The sequence below is a fragment of the Oryzias melastigma genome, linkage group LG10 (assembly GCF_002922805.2).
Source record: "Oryzias melastigma strain HK-1 linkage group LG10, ASM292280v2, whole genome shotgun sequence".
NCBI lineage: Eukaryota > Metazoa > Chordata > Actinopteri > Beloniformes > Adrianichthyidae > Oryzias > Oryzias melastigma.
In genome coordinates, this window is record NC_050521.1 from 12623529 (window position 1) to 12647849 (window position 24321).

General features: G+C 38.8%; 1 protein-coding gene across 2 annotated transcripts in view; it reads left to right on the forward strand.

Moving 5' to 3' along the window:
- The first annotated feature begins 208 nt into the window (after positions 1-208).
- The window catches only part of pcdh11 (protocadherin 11), a 148905-nt gene continuing 124792 nt past the window's right edge, over positions 209-24321 (forward strand). The window contains exons 1-4 of one of the 2 annotated variants that reach the window (XM_024283275.2): positions 211-1155; positions 6637-7216; positions 13312-15819; positions 19808-21618. In XM_024283275.2, the coding sequence (XP_024139043.1) occupies positions 6677-7216; positions 13312-15819; positions 19808-19891 (3132 nt within the window). In that variant the 5' untranslated portion in view covers positions 211-1155; positions 6637-6676 and the 3' untranslated portion in view covers positions 19892-21618. Of the gene's footprint in view, positions 1156-6636; positions 7217-13311; positions 15820-19807; positions 21619-24321 lie in introns of those variants that run through there. The other variant, XM_024283274.2, reaches the window with a different exon arrangement.

Genomic DNA, 24321 nt, shown 5'->3' on the forward strand with positions numbered 1-24321 from the left:
ATTTATTTGTGTTTGCCTATTTTTTAACTAATTTCAAGAAATGGCTTGTGATAATCTAATTCTGAGGCATAAATATACGAAAGATAAGAGATATTTTACATTGGACTTTTACCAATACCCTTTTAGAATACATATATATATATATATAATCTGCTAATAAGTAGAGTTAAAATGAGAAATAACCAAAAACAGCGCGGTTTAAAAGGGAACAGTGCCCCCCACTTGCCACTTGCATTGAGGTGGGATTCTGAGCTCAGCTCAGACGTTTGTGCTTCTCATCCCATCTTCCAGCGGCGCGCTTTGGCGCACGCATCTCTCCAACGCAGTGCGGCTTTAAGAGCGCCGAGGCTCTTAAATCTGCGCGTGGCTCCTCCCTCCTCCGTGATGTCAGCGAGAGGGAGAGAGGTGGGCAGCATTGAGGAACTGAGTTCATACAATACTACTGAGACATCCACAGCTTAGCAGAGAGATACGGTGAACCGCCTATCCCGGCTCCTGTAAGTGATGCTGCACTGAGGCACACTTTGATCCAACTCCACTGGGGGAACGATGCACTCTTTGCACCCCTCATTTAAGTGTTATTTTCTTTTTTTGGCAGCGTGCGCTACCTTAAGTCAGTTTAAAGAAGTGGTTCTTGAATAAATTTGGTTTGAGGTGTCAGTTCATTAGAGGTCTTTTTTCCTCCATCTCTTTTCTTGGATTGTAGTTAGGCTCTCGGCACAAAGGGCAATTAAAGCGAGCCTGACTCTCATTCTGAGCTGGTGAAATTCCAAAATCACATTAAGGCTAGGGATACAAAGTTTCTTTGAAACAGCCTTGGATCACCGCGTATCTCCCTCCGCCTGCGGGATTGCGAGCTGAAGACACCCGAAGAGGAATTACAGCATCTTCTCCTAACTAAGTTGATCGCTCCGCTTTGCCATTTTGCGTCTTGCGCGCGAGGACCACCTTTTTTAGCGCATGGATAAGTTTTTTTTTTTTTTTTTTATAGTGGATAACATTTTTTCATTCTGATGAGGATCCTGGCACGTTTTCTCACTTCAGACTAATTCATGGCACTCTTTTTTTCCTCTCCGGCGATGCGTTTTCGCCACGGTACTACTCACCGTTGACTTTTTTTTCTTCCTCCCATTATTTTTCTACCAAGCATTGAAGGTGCGTATTGCTCCCCCCTTTTTAAATCTGATTACTTGGGTGTTCATATGATAAATGTGTTATTCTGTGACGGTTTCTGTCCGGAGCGCATTTTCTGCAGCCTGAACGTGTCGCGTATGCGCTCTGCATGATCCGGTTTTATTAGCACTTATGACAAAAAATCGGGCTACATTGAAGTTAGATTCCTAATTCGGTTGCGGTAGTGAGTCATTTCAGTGTTCGTGTGAATTCCTGGAGCTGCTCACACCGAAAATACACTTCAGTGTCGCCTAAATGCGACTTTTTTCATCGCAAAAGTGTGGATTATTGCTTCAGATATCTCGAATCAGGGTTTATTCAGTGTTATTTATGATAAAAGACCATTCAGACGCGCGTTTGATTCAAAATCGCCCAACTGCAGGGACTTCTGTGTCCGGATTTTAGCACCTCGACCGCTAGGCTCCGTGCGTCAATGCGCAGCAACAGCGCGCTCCAGCCTCTCCAGTTCACCTGTCACAGACCTCAGGGGCTTTTCTGTCTATTCTGATCATCCAGCCACACTGGGACACAACACTAAACAAACAGGCTTGTTTAGTGTTTGTCCTTCAACAAATGTTACCTGTTCAAATGTTTTACAGCCACAGTTGGTTGTTTCAACTTCTCTAGGATATTTGTTGATTCAATTTTATTGTGATCTATTTAAAAAATAAAAAAAATAAAAACTGAATTATTTGGAACGTATCACTAATTAAAAAAAAAACATTTTAACAGTTTAAATAGTTTGCAATTTTGTTTTAAATGACAAAAGGTATAAAAGAGTAATAAAAACAGTTCTAAAAAATCAGAATATTGGTAAGCAATAGTGTCAATAACTCTGAAACGGAACTGTTCCCAAATTATCTTTTAAAGAAACTGTAATCTCTAATAGGTTTTTTTTATATTTGTGGTCTACAACAATTTTCAGAGCCGCTCTTTCCATATTCACCAATTCATAAAATACAGTTACATGTCTATTTAAAACATTCCAAACTTGATTTTCTAATTTCCCCCAAATCCCGGTAGAATTTAATTTAACTTAAAAAAACAAAAGTTAAAAAGTTCCTTGGTAGATTTGTCAAAACTTAAATGTTTGGTTTTAAACTAACCATTAGTTTAGATCGTTACAAATCAGTTTTTTAACAAGCCAGGAAAAAATTGGCTATAAAGTTGAACTGTCTCTCTCTATATATTTATATACATATAGTGTTGGCATGTGTGGGCTGCCCTCTTGAGGAAAAGGATTATGATGTTGAACATTAGCTTGTCAGCCGGCTAATGTAAATAAATGATTGCCCACCGATTATTTAATTGTGGTAATTGAGCAACAATTTAGAACTCAAGTTCTGGGAGGCTCATAGAGATGACTGAATCCTGACTTTTTATCTAAACCCTGTCACTCTATCATACGGTTCATGTTTGATTTTGTTGTGAATTCAACCTTATTGTTTAACACCTCAATAGAAAGAGTAGATTTAGCTTTAGGTAATTGTTTCAAATTGACCAAATCCATGTATGTCCAACTGCAATGTTGCCTGCAACTTCAGTGAAAAAATAAAAAAATATTTTCTTTCCCTTCAAATCTCCTTGGATACACAGACAGTTTCCACAAAAGCAGTGCTTGACAGTTGATTTATCAAAACTTATTTTGTCTCCGACTCAGAGTAACCTACTGAAAGTTTCCAAAAAAAGAGCATTTTTAGGGGTGAAGGCTGTTAGTGACAGTGGCTGTGCTCCACTGCTACTTTCATGGGATGCAAACACCAGGAAGAGCCGTCTATCACGCCGTTGTGTAAAGTGATCGAGGGGCTGGTCAGCTCCTCTTCACTCTACCTCTCAAGAGGAAGGTTTGAGTTTGCCTGCTGGATTCAACCTGCTGTCTGGGGCTCAAAATAGTATTTCAGGAAGCATTTCAGGAGTATAATGAAATGTAAGCACAGGAGACACTCTAACTGACACCTAGAATCTCCCCGTTGTTACTTTTTCCCCTGCAGCACCGTTCCTTCACTCACTTAGTTTATCCCTCATGGACAGGTTTGCAAAGAGTTTTGACAAATGAAAAAAAAAAGCAAATGCTGGGAAATCATATGGAGCAAGGAAAATAACCTGCATCAAGGTAATAACAGAGGGGAGATGTGACTTGGAGATGTGCCCATGGAAGCATTAAGCTTTTTTAAGGTTTCATTATGAAATATGTTCTCTTTAAATTAACATACAACTCCAATTAGCCTCGTTTGCATTTCTTTTTAACGTCCAAGAGGATTTTATCGTTATATATTTGGAGCATAAATTCACTAGATTAGCATTTCTTAATTCTTTTGGATATATTTTCCACATGCTATTATTATTTGTGTCCTACATGGATCATGAGCTTCAGCATCGTGTGAGTTCAGCTCCGGACATTCTGGCAATCAAAAACATCTCTGCTCGCCGTCCGAAAGACGAACATTTCCTGAAGTGTGATGCCGGAACTTAATAGCATATCTCTCATAGAGCTTTTGACAGGATTGCTGCACAACACTCGGCCCTGTGCGTGAAGAATGAAAACCACTGCAGTGATCAATGCTTCTTTTTTGTCCAACTGTTCTGTAATGAGTCTCATGCGGCTGCTTTGTGAGATATGTGCAGTCTGCCTGCACGTGTTGCACCAGGGTCTTGCAGTTGTTGCAGATCCTGAACCAGCTTCATAAAATCCTTAATTTTAATCAATTCCCATTTGTCGGCAAGCTCACTTCCTATGAACTCTGCTGCCTTGCTAATTTAGAGGACCCCTGTTGTGCAGTTTAGGTAGTCACACATTTGAAGTTTACTGTTTGACTTGTTTTAATTTCACACATAAAAAAAAAAAGAAAATTATAATTCTCAGAGAGCTTCTTGTGATCCCTTGTTACTGCAGGTATGTGTGCATGTTACAGTGCCAGCTTTAAAGCGTCGTGTGAAGGCTTTCCAGACACATTTTGCCAGTCTTTGAAGGAAACGGATGTTTGCTTTTAAGTCAGCTGCCTGATGAATTCAAAGCAATATCTTCAAGAAAGTCATATTTAGTTAATAAACACTCGAGAGAGTTGGTGGACCTAAACACACGGCGGGGAAACGAGTGAGGCATTTGCCGATGAAAGTATTGTGCTGAAAATAAGTCAGGAAGCCGGCATCATTAAGAAAAAGGGGAAATACAAAGTGTTCTCTGATGGCTTTACCTGGATATGTTAAATAAGTCATGTTATAAATGTTTTATTGAGCATGAATGCACTTTTATGTGACTGCATTAGATTTTAAAACCTGTGTGGCCAAACATGCGCTGACCTTTGACTGTTGATGAGAATCACTTCCTTTATTTGTTAAACTGATAGTAGGTTAAATGAACAAATATGTCAAAATGTCACTTAGCAAACCAAACAAGCTAACTCCCCAGTAGTCTACTAATTAAGTGATGGAAGGAAGTCAATATTTTATTCTAGCACCTACACGCAGGGAAGGCTTGCAGAGCTCCCTCCTCATTTTCCACTAACCTACTTTGGTCACTAGATGTTTGCCCTTTACTAAGTGTTACCACTTAAAAATCCCTTTTTTTTTACCTTAAGGCATGGGCTCACCAGGCATGTGATGCATTCAAGAACACGCTAAACATGGGTTCTTGAATGCCCATGGTGTTCACACTGTACTTGCAGGGAGGGACTTTCTTTTTTTTTTTTTTTTTTTTGCTCCTGTCTACTAGCGCATGTCCGCCACCTACAGTTGGATTAGACAAGGTGGGAAATGTTGAAGAAGAAACACATGGAAAAAAGAATGTCTTGAAATTTGGGCGTTACAACAGCTCAATGACGTCATCAATAGTTGCCGTACCAACTGAGGAAGTGCTACGAAGCGGTGTGTGCGAAGTGCACGTAATATCTACTTAATCCTCAGTTCACACCAGACATGTTTTTCCACGACGGTCAACAAGTTCTGCTGCTCAACTGTAGTTATTTAGTTATTTAGTTTTTTTTCCATCATCAGACAACTTCCTGCCAGAATTGAAGCAGATTGCTCGTGGCTTGCGCAAAAATAGTCCACACACCGAAACAATTGCTGCACGGCATGAGGAGGACAGCGGCGCTACACCATCAAAGTTAAAAAGCTAAAGCCCCTTTAGTTGTCACAAACCAAGGTGTTTTAAGCCCCTAATCCAACCCCTTCATGCTGAGTGCAAAGCAGGGAGGCACTGGGTCCCATTTTAGAGTCTTTGGTATGACTCGGCTGGGATTTGAACTCATGACTTTCCAGTCTCAGGGTGAACACTCTACCACAAGGCCACCAAAGGTTAACAAGGAATGGAAGAGACCTCTGTTTTGCACCGTTTTGCAGCGCTCTCGCATCTACTGATAACCTGGCGTAAGTCCCTACGGCACCCCCTAAAAAACAAACAAAAAACTTTTAGATACCACTACAGCTTCAAATGCCCCCACAAACTGAAGCAATAGGGAGGAGTCTACCTCTCTGACTCCTGGGAAGCAATTCGGATTCAGCCTTGGTGTCCTCTAATTCCAGTGGGGCACAAACCACAATTCTTAATTACTCCTCCATTTTCTTTGAGTCCTTGATTGACCAAAGTCAACTGGTTTAACTGCACTTTCAATGGCCTCGCGTTTGTGCGTAGAGCCCGTAAACTGTTGTAAATATTTGCATAGCGATGCATGAATGTGGGAGTTTTGCACAGTTTTGTGCATTTACATAGAATTTTCAATGTAAATGCGCGTTGTGAGGGCGGCGTGAATGTAGCTTTAAAGGAGTGAGAGTGATGTACAATTAAACATATTTTTGAACGATCCTGTTTATTTGAAATGTTTATTAGAAAAACAAAACAAAAAATATATAATCTATACGCATAGATTGGAAAAAAAAGATGTTGCAAGCCATTAATTTGCTTGATTGTGGTTCCAAAGACAAAAAGTTTCCATTGTTCTCTCCTTTCACTGCCGTTAGTGTAAACAGGGCTCTTATCTTACTCCGCTGGTTTACACACACGGCTGTTCGTGAAATATTGGAGAGCTCAGTTGTCTATATTCAGAGCTAACGAGGTTCTCCATTAATAGCTGTTGTCAAGCATTACAACGGTGAAGTTGTGTATTTGCATGTGTGTTGTTGCACGAAGGCATCACAGCTTAAGGCTCAGTTCTGCTTCCTCCAAATTAGCTGCAATCTGGATGTGAAGTGCACTTTAAGAAGACACTTCACCATTTTCTTCAGACTGTTTGGTATTTAGATTGTATTTATTTCATTTTTTTTAGGAAACGTACAGAGTAACATTTTAGTAGTGAGATATATTTAAGGAATGTATTAACTAATAATACATTTTTGAAAAATTTAAGAGGTTAAGTTCAAAACAAAAAACTTGAAAAGTATTACAAACTGAAACTTGAATTTTGTGTATTGCACCACATTTACGTTATGTTGTTTCTTCTTTTGTTTTTCTCTTTACTTTGGCAGAATTGCTGCAGTAGGGTGAGGCGCTCATCGGATCTCGAGTATGGACTTAGCAAGTCAAACGTTTCCGCTGGTGGTCCTTCTCACCTGTGTGTTAATACTATGCAAGGCCCAGGAGAGGGACTACATAGTGAAGGAGGAGCAGCCGGAGAACGTCCGCATTGGAAACCTGCTCAAGGATCTGGATCTCAACCTAGATCCTAGCATCAGGCTGTCCTCTCCGTTGCAGTTCAAGCCTGTGTATAAGACAGGCGACGTGCCTTTGGTGAGGGTGGAGGCCAACACGGGGGAGATCTTTACCACCAACCACAGAATCGACCGGGAGAAGCTGTGCTCAGGAGTCTTCACAGAGAAACGCTGCTACTATGAGATTGAGGTGGCGGTACTGCCTGATGAGATCTTTCGATTGGTCAAGATCCGATTCCTGATTGAGGATGTGAATGACAACGCACCCCTTTTTCAGTCAACTGTAATAAATATCTCCATCCCGGAGAACACGGCCATCAACACCAGATACCCGGTGCCATCGGCGTTTGACCCTGATGTAGGGATCAATGGGATCCAAAATTACGAGTTGGTTAAGGTAAGGGAACAATTTCTCTGTTTTTATACACACACATGCATATATATTATTTATTTGTAAAGATTTATTCTTATGAAGTACCACGATAGAAAGGTTGGTAACCATTCCATAGCAACAGTTTATCAACCTCTATACTAAAGCTCTTAAATGATTCCTACAAATGTATTTGTATTCATTGCAGTGATACTAGATGTGTCACCATAAATCAAAAATTTTTCTAAAATAGCATCTTCTTTGAATATCACTGGCTCATGTGGGACAGATTCTCTCCGGGACATGGGGGTCACTTGTTTCATTAGCTGCTCACAATGAGGTGCCTCCACATTAAAATGAGGCTAAATTTAGTGGTTCCAAGAGGTATGCTGTTGCTCCGTAATGAATTGGTTGGAAAACATGCTTTGCTGTCATGTTTTTGGCAGTGCCTCTTAAAATTCTGCTGAGACAGATGTCCTGTTCTTTGAGAGCTTAATGTTCAGTGATAGAAACTGGCATGAGTACAGCAAATCAAACCCAACGCGCGCCTCTATCCAACCCATCTTTCATTGATGGAATACGATTCCATGTGCTGGAATGCAGCGCTGCTAGATTTCTAAACATAAAACTTTCATCAGCCGTATCATCTCTCCACAAAACTTTTCTGGGCAATAGTTTTATAACTTGAAAGTCTGCAAACTGCAAAAAACATCTCAGTGGTGTTTGCAGGAGTGAGGCAATGAGTCCAACCTTTCTCCTGAAATGGTTTTGTTCTGTTTACAGGAGGCTTTAAGTTGAAAAAAAGGATCTTGAAACATATTAATAATTTCCATGTGATTGTTATTCAATTAATTAAAAACCGTAGTCTCAAAGTACTTGAGTAACTGCTGTGTTTTAGTTATTTAATAGCATGATACCATAAATAACTTTAAATTGCTTTAGGGGACACGCTACAATCCCTGGGCCAAGTTATCGCATCAACCATATGCCATTAGAGCAGCACTTTTTAGTAAACACAAAAAGTATATAAAGCATAAAATGAATTGTGTTTTTTGATAATCCAATTGATGACTGTCTTAAGTCAACATAGGCTATTAAGCCAAAGTATTATTGACTATTTCTGTCACTGCTTTGCCTGCAGCGCGCCACCTGACTGCATCAGTCCTGCTTAATTTATTAATTTTAATTAGTAAGCACACTTTTTCCTGTTTGATTGTTTAAGGATTTAGTGTTTTATAATTCCTGCCTTGCATAAGTTTAGTCTTTAGACCCCCCATAGAGATTAAGCAATATGGAGAAGTTCTGTTTATCCATAAAAGAATGAGGCACTGCAATGAAAATCTGACCTACTTTTTCATAAAGTGTTGCACAGCTTAATACAGGGTATAGGCCATAATATCTACATATCCCTTATTTCAGAGAAAGAGCTAAAGAAGTAGAGTATTTGCAACAATTACAGCACAATCAGAGACTGTGAGTTAAAAGTGTGTAGATCCAGACTATTGTGTCCATTTTCCAACAACATCTATATTAGGCGTACTGTAAGAGAACAAAGCAAAGAGAAATGATGAACTATATTATGCAAATAGATGCCTCATGCAACTCTTGGATTGTTTTTATTTTTTAGGTTGTCCTCTAATTGATGCACCATTAAACAGCAATTCAATATTCTGGGTTAGCTAATGGAGTCAAACTCAGAATTGCAAGTAAATATTATGAGTTTGTCTTTTTGCAGTCTAGACAACACTGTCTGCTTTTTGTATTAAAGGGAACTAAGGGCATAAAATCAAGCCTAATTTAAGGAGGATTTTATGAGCATAAAACCGACAGAAGTTGACGTATTGGAGGAATGAAAAATACCTGAATATTCGAATTTGAATATTTAAATAGTTAAGTTTTCTTCTTGCCAAGACATCCCTAGCTTAATATCTTCAGTATTTCAGGATGGAAAATAAAATAAAAAAAAATAATCAATGTTCTAATTATAATGATCGTCAACAATAATTTCTTTGCCCTTTTCACAGTTTATCTCTCAAAAACCCATGTCTAGGCCACAGTCCAATAATCATTGCAAGAAATTATTCTGACAGCATTCACGGTTTTGCATGCCTAATTCCCTTATTCTTATTATGTGTACCTAAAATTAAACAACTCCTCATATCTGTCATTTCTCATGTGTTATTTGACTAAAACAGAGGAAGAAGAAGTATTAAAGAAGTTAGAGGTGTCTTCAGCTTTTCGTATCGTCTATTTCAGACGTGCACCAGAAAGCCAGGGGTTTAGAGAGGAAGGACTGTGCAAGCATTTCCTAGAATAGCTCTTGGCTGCTAAGCCACCCGTGGTCTATCTCTGCATGGTCCTGTGAGATTTGTCTCAGAAGGTCCCTCAGAAAGATGGTTTGTCCACTTTTCTTTTGTTGTTCTAAAATTGCCGCCATTGTGTTGCACAGTCAACCATACTCTGTGGTGTTCCACTCCACATGGAGCCTGCCCGTGTTATCAACATACTGGACAAATAGAGACCCGGGAGCTCCTTTTTGTATAACTTCATCCTTTTTTCGAAACTAAAACAGACAACACATTGCTTTTCCTGCACAATGCTAAAAAAAAAAGTAATGGTTGGCGATTATGCTATGAAGGACAATTTGACAACTGTAGTTGGTCCACAAAGTTATTGGAATAATATTTTTTCAAAATAGAATATGTTGGAAAAATAAAGTTTTGCTCACTACCTTATCGACTTTCAACAGCATATTGGCAAAATGCCTAGCTTCGTTATTAGATTCTTAATTTTAATCAAGCACATTTAAAGTCCCACTCCAATGAAAATAGTGTTTTTGGTGTTTTTAACATTATGTTGTAGTATTTTCTTATTATAGAGGACACAAATAAACAGTAATTTAAGATTTAAACTGCATTGCTGAGTATTTCTTGCTGCAAATCAAGAATCAGGAGCAGACGAAAAAAATACTAATGCTTTCTTTTGTGACACAGCAAGAGAAAACATCAAGGCTGGTCCAAAGTCTCTCTCCTCTGCTCCATTCTGATGCATCCAGGTGCAGAGGAATAGATCTATCTTCATTTTCCTCGTCTGAGCTAACTCAGATCTTCTTTGCTTCTTAATAGCTCAGCTATTGTTGCACTGCTAATGTTAGGTTGGGGTTGTCAAGGGCTGTAAGCTAATTGGAGAGAGTGTAAACAAAGGGATGATGGGATATCAGTGGATTCTTACCGTAATTCCATGGCAACTGTCCCGCAACTTAGAGGCAAATTTCTGATTAACTTTGGCTTTGCTGCAGAAACAACACAGCATTTTTTATTTTGCCTAAAATTGGCACAATCATAACTAAAAGGCTAATGGAAATGTTTTTACAGTAGATATAAAATATGATTGGAGTGGGACTTTAACAAAAGCTGATACGCTAAATGTGTTTGATATAACTGAGGAAATACACTGAATCGTCCAAATTTTCACAATCAGGAAATATTTAAGCCTGTTAATATTTTTAACAATTTTTCAAAGTTCTTTTTGAATTACAAAGACAAACTGTATTATGGGTAGGCTGATCTTTGAGCATAGAGCCCTTTGTTCTCAACATTTTAATTTGCACGCTTTTTTAACAAGCTATCATACTGTTGAAGTTAACAAAAGAGACTTTAAAAAATCCCCCTTCTTTTGTTTTAATCATATTGAGTAGCAAAAGGGGAAGATAAATGTGAGACCGAGGGTAGGACAAAGCAAAGTCCTATTAAAAAAAAATAATAATAAAATAAAGAGGTGCCATTCCTTGTGATAAATAGCCATTTAGCCCTGTTCATGGCCTTCAGCATGACTATTCCTCCTGATGCATTCACAGTCTAATCTGAGTCAGCTGTGAGTTTTAAAAAGGTCATCAACTTGAGTGAATGATGCATCCACCTATAATCTGAGGCACTGTTTGCAGAATGAGCGTCATAGACACCCTTCTCTCATCATCAGCAGCAACCCCTGCCTCTGTCAGTGTCAGTAAATCATTTTTATTTAAATTAGCCTACTCTCATTCAATTGTGCAGTGCATTTACCCCACATATGCAGCTCTGCTGGAGACCCGGAGCCTTTTAATGTGGAATAAAAAAAGCAACTCATCACAGTCCAGGAAGGATTGCACATGTACAGTACGACTGTACGTGTGGCGGAAGACTGACGCAAGGTTTAATGTGCACACTTAGCCATTTAGAGAGCTTTGTCCTTCTCGCTCAGCCTTAAGGAATCCAGTGAGTGATTCATGTTAGTATTTGGCCTTTTCTTAGCCTGCCCTAGATCTTATCGCAATCCACCAGACTAATTTTGCATTCAGGAGAATGCACAGCCTTAGAGAAAGCTCTCTTCAACTTATTGAAATGCGCTGAGAGTTCTGCTGTCAGTTGTAAAATTGTCTGAAAACCAAGACAAAAGCAGAGAAGAACTGCTAGCTCATAAATCATTGTGCAACATTCCCTTTGACACATGCTAACTCAACATCCCACTATTATCGTCAGGATTTAACATGCAGAATAGAATCTAGTCAAACAACTGTGGATTGAGAGACCCTGTATGTATAGAACCGTGTAGCCCCCTGAACGATGTTTGGGGCCTTTAGGTTATGATGGAAACCACTTTGCAGAAAGATTTGTCACATGGAAGTTTCCCAATATTTTGTTTGCCACTTCTGCTTTTCCCTATGACTTCAGCCTGCCATGAGGATCACGAAATAAGGTCTGAAAGGATCAGTGCTGCAGTGTGAGCTGTTTTAAGTAGTTCTGTCAATCACTGACGTGTCGACAACATTCCCTCTGCAAGCAATTTTTCAGAGTACACAATAATTTACATGCTGCAGCCGCACGTTTGCGTGCGTTGGCTACAGCCCCGAGTTGGCACGGGGACAGCTCTACATTTTGAAATATACTACCAACTCTTGTGCTCGCCGGTTGAAATGGCCCTTCCGTGAATTATGAGAATGTACATATCTTAATCTCATTTGATAGCTCTGCCTAGACGGGGTAATCTTTTGCAACATAATGTGCAGCATGAAGCTTATCTCTTTAAAGAGGATGCTTTTTCTTGTTTTAGCATGAAACTGCTTCTGACTGAAAGAGCTTCAAAGGGCTTCTTTGTTTCATAATGTGCATGCAGGTCATTCACAGGCTTGATCTTCTGTTTATTTTCTCCCTGTGCTCTCTTTTTCTTCTATTTTCTGCTGCTGCTCCATTTCTTTCCTACTTCACACTTTCGTGCTTCTCCATATTTATGAATTTATTTCATTTATTTTAAAAATTAACTTCTTTAGAAAGGAGGTATTTACTATTAACAGCTGTATGTTTTTAATGTATTACAGATCTGTTATTCGATCAGTCGATTCTCCTCCACTTTTGATAATAAATTTTAAATTTACTCCTGCACATTTTTTAATTTAGTCATTGTGATATTTTTCTATTTTGGTTTCCAAGCCCGAAGAATGAGCTTGAATGATCCAAAGTTGTTTTCTTATAAATTTCAACAACACAGCAACCAAAAATAACATTTTGGTGAAAGCAAAAAATCACTGTCTTTGACTGTGTTTATGTTTAAAACAGATTTATTACCTTATTCACGTTTCCTCTGAGTTTTGAAATGTTTGTGAGAAACAAATTACGAACCCAGCTGATCATTACCATGTTTGCTCATTTGCAAGAACCCTGCTGAGTTGAGCAGAGTCAAGCCAATAACCAGCTGCCTGAGGTATAAAAAATCGCATTGACATTCTTCAGATTTCATAAAAGAAGACAACAAATGTTTTTAATACAACAGTAAATTTGCACTTTAAGAATGAAAAGCTGTCTAAGAAATTGTGGAAATCTTTAATGTCAATGAAAATGCACTTTTCTTTAGAGAAAACAACTCCTGAGTTATCATTTGTTAAAGTGAAGGTTCCTCCTTGTGTCACTTTATATCATTGGAAGTTATACAATCTCTTTAACATTGATAGTAACTGTATCATTATTATTTTTAAAAATAAAAATATGTTAAAATCAATGAAGCCTGTTGTCAAAAAGCCTTTTGTTTTATGCACCTTAATTTTGAACCATAAGCATAGCTAATCACAATTTTGTTCCTTTGTCTTCCAGAGTGTCACTGAGTTTGGCTTAGACATTATTGAGACTCCTGAAGGGGACAAGTGGCCACAGCTCATTGTTCAGCAAAACCTTGATCGGGAGAAGAGGGACACATTTGTTATGAAGATAAAAGTGGAAGATGGTGGAAACCCTCCCAAATCCAGCACTGCCATTCTCCAAGTTACTATCTCTGATGTAAATGACAATCGTCCAATCTTTCAAGACAGTGAGCTGGAGGTCTCAGTGCCAGAGAATGCTCCGACGGGAACATCAGTCGCTCAGCTTCATGCGACGGACGCAGACTGGGGATCCAATGCACAGATACACTTTGCCTTCAGCAACCAGATTTCTTCTTCAACCAAACGTCACTTTGCCATCAACAGCTCTACTGGACTGATCACTGTGAAGCAACCTCTAGACAGGGAAATGACCCCTGTTCATAAACTTATAGTCCTGGCAAGTGACGGCGGCTCAACCCCATCCAGAGCCACAGTAATTGTAAATGTCACAGATGTGAATGACAATGTTCCTGCTATAGACACTAGGTACATAATCAACCTCGTAAACGGCACTGTTCTGCTCTCTGAGAATGCACCCCTTAACACCAAAATAGCCCTTATTACTGTTACTGACAAGGATGCAGATCTGTATGGAAAAGTGGCTTGCTACACGGACCATGATGTTCCTTTTCGGCTGAAACCTGTCTTTAATGATCAGTTTTTACTAGAGACGGCTGCCCCCTTAGATTATGAGACAACTCGAGAATATGCCATTAAGATCGTGGCCTCAGATAGAGGGACGCCCCCTTTGAACACTTCGGCTATGGTCTTAATTAAAATTAAGGATGAGAATGACAATGCACCCATCTTTCCCCAGCCTGAAATTCAACTTTCGATACCAGAGAACAATGACCCGTCAACACAGTTGATAAAAATCAGCGCTACCGATGCAGATAGTGGAAGTAACGCTGAGATCATCTATACCCTTGGCCCTGATGCACCTGATGGGTTTCACATAGACAGACGTTCAGGAATCCTATCTGTTGGCAAGCGCCTGGATAGAGAAAAGCAGGAGCGATTTTCATTCATCGTAATAGCAAGAGACAATGGCTCTACACCCCTGCAGAGCAATGTCACTGTCAGGTTAATTGTTCAGGACCTTAATGACAACAGCCCTGCTTTCACACACCCAGAGTACAACTTCTACGTACCTGAGAACCTGCCACTCTATGGAACTGTGGGGTTAATCACAGTGACAGATGCAGACGCGGGTGACAATGCCGCTATCACCCTGTCTATTTTGAATGGTAAGGACAATTTTATTATCGACCCCCAGACTGGTGTGATCAAACCAAACATCACCTTTGACAGGGAGCAGCAAAGCTCCTACACATTTATGGTCAAGGCGGTTGATGGAGGGCAGCCTCCCACCTCTTCCTATGCCAAGGTCACTATCAATGTTGTTGATGTAAATGACAATCGCCCTGTGTTTGTCATCCCGTCCTCCAATTACTCATACGACCTCGTGCGCACAACCACCACCCCTGGTGCTGTGGTGACAAGAGTGTTTGCCATTGACAATGACACCGGTATGAATGCTGAGCTGCAGTACAGTATTATCAGCAGCATCATCATCACATCTAGGGTCTCCCCTCGAGGTCTCTTTACCATCGACAAAACATCAGGTAACATAACCCTGCAAGAAAAAATAGTTGGAGCTGATTTGGGACTGCATAGGCTGGTGGTCAAGGTCAGAGATTTAGGCCAGCCTGAGTCTTTACACGCTATCACACTTGTGCACCTGTTTGTCAATGACACTGTCTCCAATGCTACCTTTATTCAAGAGCAACTGCGGAAAAGTATGGAAACACCCTTGGATCGAAATATAGGGGACAGTGAGGTGACTCCTCAAGCTAATGGATATGTGATTGTTGTCATAGCTATCATAGCAGGGACCATGACTGTCATATTGGTGATATTTGTTACGGCCTTGGTGCGTTGCCGGCAAACACCCAGACACAAGGTGGTGCAGAAAGGCAAGCAAAGTGGAGAATGGGTTTCACCAAACCAAGAGAACCGCCAGATTAAGAAGAAGAAGAAGAGAAAGAAGAGATCACCCAAGAGCCTTCTTCTGAACTTTGTGACAATAGATGAGTCCAAGCCTGATGACCCTACTCATGAGCATGTTAATGGTACATTGGATCTCCCTGTGGAGCTAGAGGAGCAAACCATGGGGAAATACAATTGGGCAACTACACCTACTACCTTCAAACCTGACAGCCCAGATTTAGCCAAGCATTACAAGTCTGCATCCCCTCAGCCCACATTTCAAATTAAACCGGAAACTCCTGTGGCCCCAAAGAAACACCATGTGATCCAGGAGCTCCCCTTGGACAACACTTTTGTGGTGGGCTGTGATTCACTTTCCAAGTGCTCATCGACTAGCTCTGACCCATACAGTGTCTCAGAGTGCAGCTGTCAGGGGGGATTCAAGACTGCGGGGCAAATCACCACCCGACAGGTAATTCATGACTTCCTTTTTAAATCCACCCACACTAGCCTCCATTCACAACCCCCTTGCTATTCCCTTGTAGGTTATGTGAAAGGAAGAGGGCAGGAGCATGAAACAAAGGGAAGTGGTCATACAAACCACGATCATGTTTACATGAATGTCATGTGTACCTAACATTTGGGAATACTTCAAGGAACAAACAATATTTTTGGTGCACCATTTGTCACTTCAACCAGATAAACCTTTCCTGAAGGCAGGTCTCTTTTGATTCTCCTTTACAAGCAGCCATTTTCAGTGGAATTCTGCATTCTAAATATTTTTTTATAACACGGTTTATCTATAAAGCTTTCCGTGATTAATGGCATTTCCATTAATTGAAAAGTTTTTGATGAAAATATGACTAAACTCTCTTAAAGAGACGAAACAGATCAAACGGAAAGTCTGCTGTACATGTCTCTAAGACACCTTAAGAAAAAAATAAAGGTGCAACAATCCCATCAGATATTTTTGTTAAGCCAAAAAGTATAAAAGTAAAAGCCTGTCAAAAAAGATTTTGCTTGTGAAACAAAGCTCCACCGTTAAATGTCCTTAAGGTCCCTCTGGGGTTTTGTGAAGGTAAAGTTTATTTGAATGCCAAGGTACAGCAAAGGGCTTATGATTCCCTGAGAGACATGTGCCAAGTGCAAAGTGCCCCCAATAAATAAAAGCTGGCAAGGGAAATAAATGTAAATCAGATGTAAGGAGAGGTGCTTAGTGCTGACAGACCGAGCACAGTGCTGTTGTGAAGCCTGCCTACTGCTCCGGGTCACAGGGATCAAGGTGATGCAGAGTCTTGATACTAATAAACTTAAACACCAAGAGAGCAGTAGTCCATAAAAAGCCTGCCCGGCCAACTTTGCATTAAACTCATAAATTTTCGAAGTTAACGACCCCAATTATTGTTATAAAAGGCAAATGTTTATTCGTATTCTTTGCTTTTTTTTTTTCTTTGTTGGCTTGCCTAAAACTAAACCCATTTTTTTTACTTCAGCAATAAACTATCATTGGTGTGTCCCCAACACATGACTAAAGGTTCACGTTGACTATAATAGGATTGACATATTAGCTTATTCAAAGACCTTGTTGTCTTAATTGTCAAAAAATGTAAACGATTTTTTTTCTATTTATTAAACCAAATGTCCCTTTAAAAAAATGTTTATTATTTTCTTGAAGATTTGGTTGTTGCAAAATAGCACTGGCTCTTTGTTTCTTTCTCCAGTGTTGATCATAATTACCAGAACTGTCATTCATCCATTTCTGGGTCAATTTCATTATATTGCATCAATTTTTTTATTTCTTTTACATCAGGTGCCTTATTTTGTTCATGTCTACAGTCTCATATGGCTCAGTGTTTCTAGACCTCTGGCTTAGTTCTGCCTTTTTGCCTCCTCTCCATGACATCTAGCGAGCTTTAAAACGCAACATTACATAGTTGCTGTAAATGACTGTTGATCCTGCAAAGTATTGTACTTAGGCTAATTTATGAAGACACCCACACAGAGATGATAGTCATTCCCTTCATCCACCTTTTATTTGAAACCCTAGTTAAAAGCTATGCCCTGCCATGGTACATTACACATAAGCCTACTACATGCCCCTGGTACTAAAGATTTAATCCATAATGTGTTTATACGACACACTGACAAGTTGTCAGAATGATTTTCCTCTCGTATGCTAAGTCACTGCCAGGAAATAAGCAGCAAGATTTAGTTAGTGTTCACCAATTCTGAATTATGATGCTTTATGAATTTTTTGGGATGCAGATTTAAATAGATTTTTTTTGTATGTTGCTGATTGCAATGGAATATTTTTGTGCCAATAATTTAAAGTCTATGAATATTTGATTAGTAAACATTCTCCCAAATCTTTGACACCCTGTTTGTATCTCATTACTTCTGATCTTATTAATTCTCTCTTCTATATAAAGACAGGTTTGATGTTTCAGCTTCACTCCTTCTTGTACATATACATGTCAGGGAGGTTTTATTCACCAACCGATCATTAAGTGATGCTAAGCTGACAAACCTATAGATTTTTTTTTTTTTTTTTTTTTACCCTGGAGGAACTGACAAGTGATTCCTCCCACTTTAGACATTAGATTTCCCATCAGTTTAAAGTGTGCTTATTTAAAGCTTGTGGCACATAATGCTGCATGAAGCTATACCCAAAGAGAATCCGTGGCTGCAAAGGTTAATTAAATGCACTAAAGGGTTAATCACTCGTAATACAGAATGATTAAAATCGCTTTAATTGGTTTGTGAATGAGGCTGATAAAAGAAAAAAAAATGACAGACTTCTCTCAAGATTTATTTACGATGCCACAAACTCTCTTTGGGTGATTCATTCCTGAAATCCAAAGCCTAGCTCTGTTCCTGGAGTATGAGCACTCAAAACCAGCACTCCTTCAAAAAGTGTGGTTCTTGCTTTTATCAAATAAGGTTAAAACAATGTTTTACCACTCAGCAATTGGTCGAGATCACTTCAAGTGTGCTTCTTAAAACAAAAGCAGCGTTTGTTCCTTAAGTGCCAGCTATTCTGCCTCCTTGCTGTAACCCAATGTGAGAAATCCAAAGGCAGAGATCATAGGCAGCAGGTTGAGCTCTCCCTTTTTCTTTATCACAGTGACAGACGGCACTTTATTGACTTTGTAGTGGTTGGTCACAAACCTAAAGGCAGTGAAAAAAAGAAATATCACAGACAAAAAATTAAAAATAGGCTGCAGAATAATAATGAGGAAGAACAAAAGAGGAGATAATTATGGTTGAAGGTCACCAAAATGTTTTCAGGGACTTTACAGATGCAGTTGATAAAGAGTAAAGCTTGTAAAAATACTTCAGAGACTGCAGATTTGTGCCACCATATGGCTTCATTATACGGCGAGGGCTGTAGTTGCAAATGCCAGCCTCCTCTTTCCCCTCCTTTCTCTTCACAGTTTTAATGCTTCTCATCATTTTCCTTTAACCCCTTCCCCTTTGGAATTAGAGGTCAATCTGCCTCCAGTGATGAGGAGGTCTTGTTAAACCTTACGCTTGGGGGGGAGGAGATCAAATAACCACCACCCTTCTTGAACTATTTCAGACACCAGCGCAAGTCTTCAAAGGAAAACAAAATAAAAGGGTTAAAGCATCACTGGCACAATCCGGGAGAACATATAGTGTTGTTGTAGCACCCACGTGCACTTTTTTTTATCAAATTCCCCTAAGGCCCGTAGATCTACTGGTTAGCTTCACATGCATTCATGCCTCTTTCAGGTTTAAAAATGTAAAAGATTGCATTTCGAGGTCAAAAGAACACATTCTCCATGCTAAAATATGTTTGAAGTACAGAGTGGAGGTTTGAACCATTTTTTTATATTTAGGATTTGAGTCCATGTTGTTTTCATATTATTTTTTTTTATTGTATCCTATATATGTACACCATGTAGCCATTGTATCTGCAATCACTGAGTCTCCATGATCCAAGCACCATCCGATCCGACTGTCTCTGTTTCGATCACTCGAAGAAGTGTTGCTTACCTTTCTGAGGAACAGCAATGATTTATTCTGTACATATCAGAGGACCCCACTGGCAAGGGTCCGAATGAAAGAAAGAGTGGGCCTAAATTGATCCAATGCTTGTTTTAGGGGAAAAAAAGAAGAGTGCTGCTCTAGTGTGGTGGGAGACAAAAAAAAGACAAATTGGGAGTCATAATTGATACAACTTTATGCTCTGATAAGTACAGGAAAACTTGTGACACTTGTAGCATTCTTCAAGGAAACCTGACATGAGTTGATTGCCAGCCGTACCTTGAAGAATGCTCTGTTTTTTCTTTTATCTTCTGCACTCTGTCCAGAGATTTCTTTTTTATTCTATGTTTTACGTAGCCTCGCATTGATAAGGCTACAAGCTTAAGTTGCTCAGAGCTCAATGACAAAGTAACTACAATCTCCCTATATCTGTCTGTCTCTCTATATTTCAGGAGATGGCACTGAAGCCACCACACTATGGCACACTCTGTGGCACAGGTACAGCTCGCTCCCACAGGATTAAAATCAATCTCTAGCTCCTACTTCCAAAAGAGAGAACAAAAAGAGACAAAAGAGGGAGAGGTCAAAGGGAGGAAAGAAGGAAGGCAAGAACTGATGAGGTGACACAAGTACTTTATAGTCTCTGCTGCCTCTAAGTCCACCTCTTCATTCAGTCCAGTAAATTCAAAAGATTCTTGAAAGGGAAAAGTGGAAGGGCGCCTCCCCTAAAGGAAATTCAACAAACTCCTTCTGTAAATCTGCTGGTATTGAAGAGAAAATGAACTCTTTCTGCTACATTTTATCTGAATCAGTGTGGGTTGATTGCCCAAAAAACCTTATTCAAGAAAAAAAAAAAAAAATCCACTCAATCTGTAGCATAGTTGTCAAACACGGTCAGTGGATCTGTAAACTATGTTTATATGTATGTATGTAAATCCACCAGAATTGATGGTGTTTAGTATTTATTTTTTTGCAATTCTTTGCCTTGTTTTTTTAAGAACTTTTTCATGTTGTTCTATCTGGAACTAGTGACGTATATTGTGCTGCAGGGCCTACAACCCCAAGGCTTACATTGGTATTAGATTTTTTTTTTTTTTTTTTTTTTTTTAATAACTGTGCTAAAGATTGCCACGTTGTTATTACACTGGAAGAAGTGGTAGGACATGTTTAATGCTTTGAGCTAAGCCACAATCACAAGGGACTAACTGCTGGGGTCACAATCAAAAGCTGTTTATGTAGGGCGGAATTAAAGAGCGCAGGGCCTAACCTTTTATGTGCGCCCTTCTTTCTCTAAATCAGAAGTGATTTAACCAGAAAGAAACACAATAAAATGATTCCAGATGGTGAAACAAATGAATAATATTAATCCCTTGCCAGTGGTTCACATCAGTTGGTGGACCTAAGGAAAAAAAAAAAAAGAATTTGTACATTTGCTTAGACTGACCTTTTTCTGAAGAACACAACAAAGAGGTCATCCAGCATTAAATGTTTAAACGCTACTGTTAGGTCGTGTTGGACAGAGAAAAAAACTTGCTTTGGGTTAATCAGTCCTCCTCTGGGCATTTTATTTGCTCTTACTTCCCCCGTAGAATCATGGCTTATTCAACTGGCCTCCTTTTCTACAGTAAACACCAGTAACTGATGTGATGGATTAGCAGCTTTATTGCTCAATAGTGTTACTAAGTGGTGAGCTAAAAACTTATTTGGTAGCTAAAATCTAATGCTTTGAGTTCATATCAAAATGTTAAAACGCACATGTGAAATCCAACATACGTCCATACCACAATTAGGGTGATTAAAATAGACATAGCCATAGTGCAGATACACTATGTACAGTGTACAGACTATGTCTACCTTAAAAAGTTTCAATTTGATCTGTGTCACCAGATTATCATTTAAGGAGGTATGTTCATGTAATTTTGGTAACAAATGTATTCACTATTGCATAGGAGCCACAGTATGAAATATTCATCCTAGCACTGTGTAAGCATTAGATTTGCTTAAAGGGAAACAATATATATATATATAGATATATAGATATATATATATCTATATATATATATAGATATATACATATATATGGGGGAGAGCTTTTGTTCTTGTATGGAAGCCTGAACACCTCACTTTTATTCAGTGTGAAGTACAATATGCACCTTACACAATCTTTGTAATTGACTTTGGTTTGCCAGTGTGGACAAAACTGTAAATGTTTTGTTTATGTATGTGTGCGCCTCTGAAAATTATTAAAGTCTTTTGCATTGTACTGCGTATTTTCACGACTGTTCTTGTTCACTGTTTTCAAACGTCAACGTTAGTGGATGTTGCTCGATTGAGTTGTTTATGCTCAGAAAAAAACAAAAAGGGCTTCCACCTCAGGAAAAACTTCAATTCACATGGTGAAGTCAAAGCATTGGTTCATTTCAGCAAGGAGAAACGAGGGTTTGAAGAAAGAGTTTGGAGAAATGGTGGATTAGACTTCTATGATTAATTAGAAACTGATGAAAAGTGTAAATGTAAATCTGGCTCCAACTCCCTTTGAAGTGCAGACAAAAAGCGCTAAAACAACAGCAAGAAAAGGATGAATGCCTTTCCTTTTCTTTTTTTTTCTTCGCTCTCCTTTCCTTGAAAGCTGATAAAGATCATTTGATAATGATGGCTCTCCAATTATGGTGAACAGTAGTGCACAAACGTGGGATTTTACACATCTGAGAGGCTGTGAGAAGGTAGAATAACCGCAGCTCTAAGATTGCGTTGTGCAGACCTTATGCAGATTGGATGCATAAATACAGACTTGAAAGGCATGAAAGGAAGTCTGACAACAGAAAATGTTTAATTGCTTATCAAAGTTATATCATATTTTTAAACAGAGAGGGAGCTAATCAGGTCCCCTGGGGAAATTGTCCTTAGTGATTTCAGAAAATAGTGTTTTCCAAAGAAGTGCATAAATGTCAGTGTATTAATAATAGACAGTCACAAACATGTTAAACGTGGTGCCTGAATATAAAAACAAGGATCATGGATGTATGGAGTGGGACTGGCTGACAAAAACAATAGATCTCTACTCCTGTTGTGCATAGAGTTTGTGTTGAGTAGTTCTTTTCTCCAATGAATCACAATTTTAAAGGTAAATAACATCCAGGCCATTCCAGAATTGGAAGACATCTTACATCCCACCCATCAAATGTCAAATAATCCACATGCGACCTAAAACCTGTAGTTTCTGAGTAAATGTACACGTCTTGAGACCAAATCTACAAAAAATAAGAGGAAAAAATGATTGGAAATAGTTTAAAAAAATACCAGATAAATCTGGAGTACCCCCTTGTTCCACCCACTAATGTCCAAATTACATTGAAACTATAACAGTTAAATTAAACACAGTATACATTTTGATTTGTTTTATCAATAGTGTATCTTGTAACTGTGGGTACATTTTTTTAATAAACAAAACATTTCAAATAGTTATTATCCATGGAACATGTGTCCCACATGATGCACTGTCATTTTTTTTAGCATGGTTGAAGAAAAATCCAGTAAAGAATCGCATGATACAATGAGAGTAACATAAAAAACTGTTTTCCAAAAGAATGGGTAAAGTAGTTTTACTCTACCCCAGTGGTATCAAACACAATCACACAAGGGGCCAAAATCCAAAATACACCTTAGGTCATTTTTAAAACTTTAAAAACATAGCTTTTTAACATAATTTTAGATATTGAAAAGGCAGGACAGTTATTCCAGAAAAAAAAACAATTTAAACCTTAAATAACTTTCAATATGTTGCTTTTCCTAAAAATCTTTTTTATCCAAAATATACAAGTTACAAATAAGCGCAAGATAATTTTAATAACAATAAAATAAAATGATCTGGAGGGCCGGTTATAATTACCCGGCGGGACGGATCCAGCCCCCGGGCCTTGACTTTGACACAGATGCCCATGCAACCTTGTTACACAAACAATGGAATAAGACAAATATTATTATTTTCTTATGTACGTAAGTGAGTTCGTCCTTTTCGTCAGCAGTGATAATTAGCTAAACACCTAGCTTCTACTTTATGTGTGAATATATGGAAAAATTGGTAACAGTGTTGCACCGAGTTTTGTAATCATCAAATACATAATGTAAATAAAAAATGCACAATTGACCCATACCCTGAGTTAATCAAGCCTTTGATAACGTATTATTATTGTCCATTATTGATGAATATGCAGCAGAAAATTATAAAACTGAATGAGTTTTCATTCATTTTTGAAGCCCAAATGTCCTCCAATTCAGGAACGACACACCCAGAAGTGAAGCAGTAGTTCATAGTGGAAGATTGGTGCACCAATAAGCTTCAGTTTCCACTGAAAAATGTAAAAACTAAGAGATAGTTCAGTTACACATTCAATAAAGTCTTCTAATGTGTTTTCCTAAAAGTGTACTTTTAAGGAAAAAGATCAAAGTTATCAAAAGGGCAGAAACCAGTAGGATGTGTGAGTGACGGGACCAGATCAACAGCCATCGCTACACCGATGACATCAACAGTCAATGCCATTTACAAAAAAAAAAAAAAACACGTCCTTCTTTTTTATGGATGCAACCCTTTTAGCAAGCTAAAGTACATTGGTATGTGTGCACTTTGTCATCAGTTAGGAACAGCACAAGCAGACTTTTCCTGATTCAGTGACTTTCCAACCTTGAGAATCCCATCAGCGCAATCACTTCCTCTGCGTTATCACTTACTTGCCTTTTGAAGCAACAGTAGAACATATCCGTTATTTTTTTTTGGCTAACATTACTTGGTATTGACATAGATATGGGCAGGAAAAAACATGCCTTTCTTCACATTGCATCGATTTAACATGTCACCAAAGCTGTCCTCTGAGATTGCTGTCGTCACTTGCAGACAATGTAGAGTCAAAGTCCAAGATTTAAGACTATGGATTCTTCCAGTCGATAGACACTTCCGCAGTCAAAAAAA